At 43.2% G+C, this 8608-nt stretch overlaps 1 protein-coding gene across 1 annotated transcript in view; it reads right to left on the bottom strand.

The window, feature by feature from the left end:
* Window positions 1-3054: 3054 nt before the first annotated feature.
* Window positions 3055-8608, bottom strand: part of LOC112236350 (tumor necrosis factor receptor superfamily member 16-like) — a 56398-nt gene continuing 50844 nt past the window's right edge. Inside the window, exon 6 of the mRNA XM_042317176.1 lies at window positions 3055-6825. Coding sequence (XP_042173110.1) covers window positions 6779-6825 — 47 coding nt within the window. The 3' untranslated portion in view covers window positions 3055-6778. The remainder of the gene's footprint in view (window positions 6826-8608) is intronic.

The following is an 8608-nucleotide window of genomic DNA, read 5'->3' as shown; positions in this document are numbered from 1 at the left end:
TGTATGTGAATCACTTTCTCTCCTGCCTGCCTTGTTCTAGGCCTACGCCTGTGTCGTCTTCCATCAGGCAATACGATGCCTTCGTCAATCACCTTGACCTTATTCTGAACTGCTTCCAACAGGCAAAGGCTCTGCTTACCAGAGTCTGTAGAGACAACAATGTGTGGTAAGTGTTCTGATGTCTCACAGGCTATTCAACATGGTCAGTGGATGAGATAAAGGAGACCAAGTACACCAAGTCAGTACACCAAGTCAGTACACCAAACGTACACCAAGTCAGAGTTTCTGTAACATTCAGGTTAACAGGGGTGTATTTTCTATGGGCCTAATCATAGAATTCCATATAGAACTGCTATTAATTCAATAGGATCTCTGTAGACCTAGTTGTAAATATTTGTCATTTAACTTTTAAATGCAATCACTTCAAAGGAATCCTTTACTAGGCTACCCACGCACATTCATCCACTCTCAACATACAGTGCATTCGGAAAGTATTCAGACCCCTTGACTTTTTCCACATTCTGTTATGTTACAGCCTTATTCTGTAACATTAAATTGTTTTTTTTACCTCATCAATCCACACACAATACCCCGTAATAACAAAGCAAAAACAGGTTTTTAGGAATGTTTGTACGTTTAGAAATAAATAACTGAAATATCAAATTTACATAAGTATTCAGACCCTTTACTCAGTACTTTGTTGAAGCACCTTTGGCAGCAATTACAGCCTGGAGTCTTCTTGGGTATGACGCTACAAGCTTGGCACACCTGTATTTGGGGAGTTTCTTCCATTCTTCTCTGTAAATCCTCTCAAACTCTATCAGGTTGGATGGGGAGGATGCACAGCTATTTTCAGGTCTCTAAAAAAATATGTTTGATCAGGTTTAAGTCCAGGCTGTGGCTGGGCCACTCAAGGACATTAAGAGACTTGTCCAGAAGCCACTCCTGCGGTGTCTTGGCTGTGTGCTTAGAGTTGTTGTCCTGTTGGAAGGTGAACCTTTGCCCCAGTCTGAGGTCCTGAGCGCTCTGGAGCAGGTTTTCATCAAGAATCTTTCTGTACTTTGCTTCATTCATCTTTCCCTCGATCCTGTCTCCCAGTCCCTGCCGCTGAAAAATATCCCCACAGCATGATGCTGTCACCACCATGCTTCACCGTAGGGATGGGGCCAGGTTTCCTCCAGATGTAATTCTTGGCACTCAGACATTCAGGTTTTATCACACCAGAGAATCTTGTTTCTCATGGTCTGAGAGTCTTTAGGTGTCTTTTGGCAAACTCCAAGTGGGCTGTCATGTGCCTTTTACTGAGGAGTGGCTTCCGTCTGGTCACTCTACCATAAAGTCCTGATTGGTGGAGTGCTGCAGAGATGGTTGTCCTTCTGGAAGGTTCTCCCATCTCCACAGAGGAACTTTGTAGCTCTGTCAGAGTAGCCATCAGGTCCTTGGTCACCTCCCTGACCAAGGCCCTTTTCCTCCGATTGCTCAGTTTGGACGGGCGGCCAGCTCTAGGAAGGTTGTTGGTGGTTCCAAACTTCTTCCATTTAAGATTGATGGACGCCACTGTGTTCTTGGGGACCTTCAATGCTGCAAAAATGTTTTGGTACCCTTCCCCAGATATGTGCCTCAACACAATCCTGTCTTGGAGCTGTACAGACAATTCCTTCAACCTCTTTCTGAATGCACTGTACATGCATTTCCAGCCTCCAAACAGTGGTGTATGGAAAGAGACTGTAATGAGTGAACTGAGAGTCGGGAAGCAAGTTCAGGGAGTAATTATTTTAATAAATAAATGAAACAATAAACACAAAACACAAACAACGCACTGACATCAAAACAGAGTCAATAACACCTGAGGAAAGAACCAAGGGGACTGACAGATATAGGGAAGATAATCAATGAAGTGATGGAGTCCAGGTGAGTGTCATGAGGCGCAGGTGCGCGAGACGATGGTGACAGGTGTGCAGGATAATCAGCAGCCTGATGACCTAGAGGCCAGAGAGGGAGCATACGTGACAGAGACATCTGTTACACAAAACACCAAAAAGTTGAATGAGGTTAGACTTATGAAGGTCAGTCTTTGCATATACTTTACACAGTAAGCATAATTAATGACATCATCCACATTGAATGTAATCGCCTCAATCCCATCTCTGAACACTTTTCCCCCGATCTCCACATGCATCCATTTTATTCATGGTTGTTCTTTTTTCTCTCTTTTTAACGATGTTTCTTTCTTTGAAATTTCAGCTGACTCATGCTCTTGATTAATGTTCAGGTAGGAAAAAAAATACATTTCAGCATCTGATTAGCGCCTCTATTTGAACAGTCCTGGCTAATCAAATTAAACTATGTAGCGTGTCTAGCTCCCATCTGGTTTGCTGGTTTGGGATCAACCGCACATTCTGATGATTCAGTAATTCATCACACTATGTTGTGTGTGTGTGTGTGTGTGTGTGTGTGTGTGTGTGTGTGTGTACGAACCATATCTACCAGACATCGATGGTGACTCCATCTTTGTGAACACTTACCTGATGATAAGAGAATAGAGAACGAGACTCCAACAGTCCAATGAACCCTCACATATGGTCCTGTTTTTAACTGTGGTTTGGCTAAGGTCACATGCTCCATACTTTGTGGTTTTAACATTTTATTTTCATTAGCTTGAGGCCTTTTTCAGAAATACTTTGGGGGTAATTCTAAAGGGGAACCTTTTGGGTATTTTCATACAGAAAGCCAAAACTGTCAATGAGACAAACCCACAGAGATTATTCCTGTAACTGTTGATAAAAGATCAGTTATAGATGAGGGTCGGGAGAGTTTGTACTGGGTGCAGTCCAATATTGTTGTAATCAAGGATTTCCCGGGAGAGATAGCCGACTACCCGTGTTAAACATTGGCAATTTGAGATGTTTTAAGCGAAGAAGCATATTTCAGTGTATTGTGTCCACTATATTTCTTTCCCAAGCAACAATGAATTCACAGTAGGGAATGAGAATCCATCAGCTGACTTGCTACATTATCAACATTCAGTATTGAGGACAAATGACTTGACAAAGGTGCAATTACATTTGTTTTTATTCTATCAGATAATTAATTTGTTTGCTTTTTCAATTTTATAGTGTATTTATATATTGTAACAACTCTAAGAAATTCACATTTACACAATGCATTTTACACTAATAGGTAAGTACATGTAACATTCAGCTTTGGGGGGGTCTGAAATTTCTGTGGGGATTTATTATATCTTGGACATTACCATAGAGAATCACAGTGAATCCTCCTCATACATGGCATGTCTGTCCACAACCTCTGGACAAACTGAACATGTAAAAACATACTGGTCATGCTCATCACATATTGCCACTTTTGCACTGTAGGTAGAGTATATTGTGGTCGGTAAAATAGGACCACAGCAGATGGCATGTACGTAGATGATGCTATATGGATTTCAACAACATTAGTAGTACGTTTTAACCTATGGCCTATACTTCCTGAAACCTTCATTAACACTCAAATGATGAAACAAAACACAGATCATACAACAAGTCAGAATACAAACGGAAGAAGAAGAAGAAGTGTTCTGAACAGAACTCAAAGACACCTGACTCTGTACACAGGCACTTGTATAGCACAGTCTTTGAGTGTGCCTATTACATCTAATAAGTGATAAAACAAGAAACCGTTTACAAAAAAATACTGATTTCAAAAAAGAGAATAATATTCATAACAAAAACAATAGAAGAACATTGAATGTTTTGCATATTTATGTCTGTAACGTTATTCAGCTTTACATTCTTATATTATCGCCCTTCACTCTACCAGTGTCCCCTGCTGTGGATGAACAGTACAGATTGAGTCATACTGTAGATTCTATATTGACACCTCTATTCACCTGTGAGACAGCACAGTGTTAGATTGGGCCCGTGGGGCCGCCAGCCACAGTGAAAGGTTCAGTTGTTCACCAGTCGTTGATGACAGTCCCTCCTGTCAGTCAGTGGTATTATGCCAATCTGTTGGTCCACTGAGTCCTACTGCACTTCTATTGTGGAGCAATATGAATCACACTGCTGTGAATAATATTGTGTGAAACACTGTGTGTGAAGCCACTGGATATGTCACAAGGAGGCCCCCAGGGGGAATATAGTGTGGGTCTGTTTTCTATTCAAAAGCCTCAAAACTCACTACTATGAGAGCGTCTTCCCTGCTGTATCTTTGCTATGCCAGATTATCTCTCTCTCTCTCACAACACACAAAAGTATCTCTGCTAATATCTCTACTTTGCTGTCTACCTACATCTAAATTCAAGCACCAAACCACACCAAAGGGACCCTGAGTAATCACATGTCCCTGGGAATCAAACCTGGACTTCAAAGCAGTACAGTTACAGTAAGCGTAGCTACATTGCTAACATCTAATACCTACTGCGTGTTCAGTATGCTGCGTGCCAATATAGATACATACAAAAGTGATCCAAGGCAACACATACTTACAGTTTATCATCAGAGAGAGTGTGTGGGGGTGTATAAGTGCTTCAGATCACTATTGTGATACAGTAAAATGTCACTGCTCTCTGACACACGAGAGGTGAGTAATGGTAATGTCACATTGTTGCCACTTTAAAAGCGTTCTGTATGCCTCTGTGCAGTACATAACAGAGGGATTCAGATGAGAGCCAGCTGACTGAGTGAAGCTAAATGAACCTGAAACCCTGAGGTAATTATACCTGCCTGTCAGGAATGTCTCCCTAATGGCCTGTGTTTACACCCTTACCCCTACCATACCATACCGCAGCAGACACATTTGCGCCACGGCACACTCTTTAGCACACACACATATCTGCACGTGAGTGTGTGTGTGCAAGTGCTTGTGTTTATTTCAGTGAGACGGAAGTCTCTGACGAGTGTCCCATGTCTCCACTCATTAGCAAGTACAATATAATGGATAATTAAGGGGAGTCTTGAGTATAGCCTACTATACAGTGTTTGTATATAAACTGTATACTATTTCTAGACAACTCTCGTCAGGCTACCATGGAACAGCCTCGAATACTGATACTGCAGAGCCTCTTTCTGATGATGTCACAGTTCCATTTTTGGCAGTTGGACATCACATTACGCGTCAGGTCAATGAGTCAGCAATGTTCAACAGTCCAAAATTGCTCCTCACATTGCATATCACAGCTCCTGGGGTAATGGAGCTGCACTGTTGAGGAGGCCTTGTAACCTAAACCACTAAGAGAGGCGCATGTGCCACAAACAGACATGAGAGAAACATCTAGAATCTGTTACATTCAAAGCATGAATCATTCCAACAGAATCCTGGAGTCCATGTTGGATGGAGAAAAGGAGTCAAGTGTGTCAGAAAACAGAGGAGGGATGGTGTATCATGTTGCGGTGACGGAATGATGGAATGATCCACAGCCAATGAGAATAGGAGAGCAGTAATCAGAGGCAACAGTATAACAACAACACAAATGTGTCCGTCCCTGTACACCTTAGGAATGTCTGTCTGTGGTAAAGAAAAAGGATAGGAGATTTTGGAATGGGCGACTAATGCTGCATTTAGACGAGGGACGCAGAAACCATCATACAAGAAGAAAGCAAGCCAGCACGACGGTATGTGTTGCTATGGTGATTTCGGTAAACAAACAAGTGCAAATCAACATCCGGTAGAAAACAACGCTACGACAGACAACAAAAGTTTAAATATTTTAACTCTGGTGGCATGTCCCGTCTACTGTGACCTCAACGGCATTTACCGTCGTGCTCTCATTGAAAACAATGACATCCGGACGCCGTCTACCTCGTACCATCTAAACGCAGCATAACCGTTCCCCCACTGAGTTGTGTTGAATAGATAACAGTGGGATACTATCAGACAGGATCCCATGGAGGATTTACAACAGGCTGCTGCTGAGGTCTGAGAAGACAGTCTGGGGGTGTGACGGAGAGACTACTGCAGGACTTGCCCTGAGAACACACTAGGATAGGATAGGTACAGATGGAAAGAGGGACAAATAGTTACATGCTGAGAGAGAGAGAGTACAGACAGGGGGAGAGAGGGGACAGAGAGTTTATCTACCTCTGAGGCACAAACATTTGATAATGTGAGTGAGTAGGGGGGAATCGGGGGGTGGATGAATAATAATTTTAGCAAATGGTCAAAGGAAGTTGGCAGTGAACTTATGGGGACACAGGATGAAACTCCTTCATGGGATAACATACTAATACACTTTTCATAATGATTGGTCAACACCAGCTGACAGAAAAGACGGAGACCAGGATATCTAACACAGTGATGCTTCTTGGATTATGGGTGGTAGTGATATTGCGACTTTAGTGACTTGAGGCAGAGGGTTGGTGTTAGGGTTGGTGTTAGGGTTGGTGTTAGGGTTGGTGTTAGGGTTGGTGTTAGGGTTGGTGTTTGGCGTTGGTGTTAGGGTTGGTGTTTGGCGTTGCTGTTAGGGTTGGTACTGGCGGAGAGGTTTAGTGTTCAAAGACACACTGGCAGAGTTGAGTTCTGTGTAGAGATACTGGGTCAGCCTCTGATGCTCCAGTCTGTCTAATAAGGGTCCATACTGGGACAAGAGGCCAGTCAGAAACCAGTGGCCACACTTGGTGAAAAGGGGCGATAATGTCGTCAACTTTCTTGTTGTATCCAAGAAGCCCACTCAGTCTGTACTCTTATACTGTATGTCCGTTCCCACATCAAGGTTTCCATGGCAACCCCACTTCCCCCTCTCCTCCTTTTCCTCCTTCCTGTCAGCGGCTTCTCCTCTTCCTCAGACCTGGGGGGGAGGTGAGTCAGGTCCCCCATCCACCCTCACCACTGAGAGAGAGAGAAACATGTTAAAAACATATATGATCAGTGGTGAAACATGCAGATGTTCTCTGGTCGTATGAAGTAACACAGTATCAGTGGTCAACGGTCTATGATGCTGTGTCCACTCTGACACACTTTGCCCTGTAGGGGGCCTTGTGAGGTCACAAACTCATCAACCCCCCCAACTGTTTCACTGAACTCATTACTACAGGGAGTGAGGAAGTGGGACAAATGTCCCCTTTTCCCACAAGCCCTCAACCTGTTGTCAGTTGAGGGGTGCCATGGAAACGCTTCCGGAATGCAGAGGCGTTTTTTAGAGGAGCTCCGAGCTCACTGGTTGTTTTTTTGTCTTGATCAATGCACCCCTGTGCCAGCCAGAAGAGAGCTCTAATTCTAAAGGTTCACAAGAAGGGCTTTTTTTGTATCAACCACGCTATGACATCATCAGGCCTGTTTAAGTGTATGTGGTGCACACAGAGGCGGAGCTTCTGCTACAGTCGATCTTCTCTCATTCTACACACATTCCATTTTTTTCTGAAATACTCTCTTTTTTCTCTGGCTCTCCTTTAGCTCTCGTTATTCATGTTGATTCTCTCCAGAGCACGTCATGCAGTCTGTGACTTGTTCTCCTTCCTTTTTAGACAGCCATCCTGCAGGCATGACAGACACTGCAGACAGACACTGAGCAGTCTTGCTGAATCATTCTGTATTTTCATGATAGCAGCAAAATACTTGTGTTCCTCTTCAGGATCTCCACTTTGAATGGTTCATGCAGCCCTCCTCTTCAGGATCTCCACTTTGAATGGTTCATGCAGCCCTCCCTAGACTGCAAATGTTAACCTACTGAGTCAGTTGGTGGCTTCCTTGATAAATTTTGTTGACACAGAAAATCTAATGGTTGCTTTAAATGGGAACCACTGTTTCACCCATTCCAATTCTAAGCTATTTACCAGTCTTTATCAGATTAAATTCTACTGGGCATGTTCAGAATAGTCGATCTAACAGTCGATCTTCCATTAGCATGTTCAGCCGTTGCTGATTTAATTTTAGCCCACTCCGAAGCTTTAAAGATAGCTGATTAAGACTGAGATTGAGATCGGTAGTGAATAGGCAATCAACTGCTCTCCTCTTAATGGCAAGAATGGAATACAGGAGACATGCTGATTACATTCTGATGCCCCAGGGTCATTTGACCAGCCCTGACTAGCCCTGACCAGCCCTAACCAGACCCCTCATACACTACCTGTCAATCAGCCGGCAGTTACATGTATGTCATTGCCTCTGGCACCTTGAGGCGTCTCACATTCCTCCTCACGATGACCCTCTCTGTGATGGGATTTTGCTTAAACAGGGACTGTGATTTGTGGTTGTCTTACCTACCTTAATTGAATGCACTGACTGTAAGTCAGAGCATCGGCTAAATTACCAAAGTGTACATGTAAAATGTAAATGTGACCTGGCCCTAGCTTCTCTGTCTGATTGTCACACTGTACCCCTCCCACCACTGACATTCCTCTTTCTTTTAGAACTGAGTCAATACAGACTCAAGTTATTATTCTATTTTACTCAATACAGAGGTCCTCACTACAATATGTTGCATTTATTCATGATTAATACCAATAATGGATTAGCATTTATATAGTTCTTCATTTAGTCTCAAAGTGCTTTGGACAACGCAATACGTCAATATTTGTCCTGCTCTAAAGCTCTTGCTGTCTACCTCATCCACATCCCAGGGCTGCCTCCTCAACAGAAAGGGCTTTACTCTCTACTACACCAGCTTTCTACT

This window comes from Oncorhynchus tshawytscha, unplaced genomic scaffold, assembly GCF_018296145.1.
Source record: "Oncorhynchus tshawytscha isolate Ot180627B unplaced genomic scaffold, Otsh_v2.0 Un_contig_2487_pilon_pilon, whole genome shotgun sequence".
In the NCBI taxonomy this organism is placed as follows: domain Eukaryota; kingdom Metazoa; phylum Chordata; class Actinopteri; order Salmoniformes; family Salmonidae; genus Oncorhynchus; species Oncorhynchus tshawytscha.
This window is presented reverse-complemented; position numbering and strand designations above follow the sequence as displayed.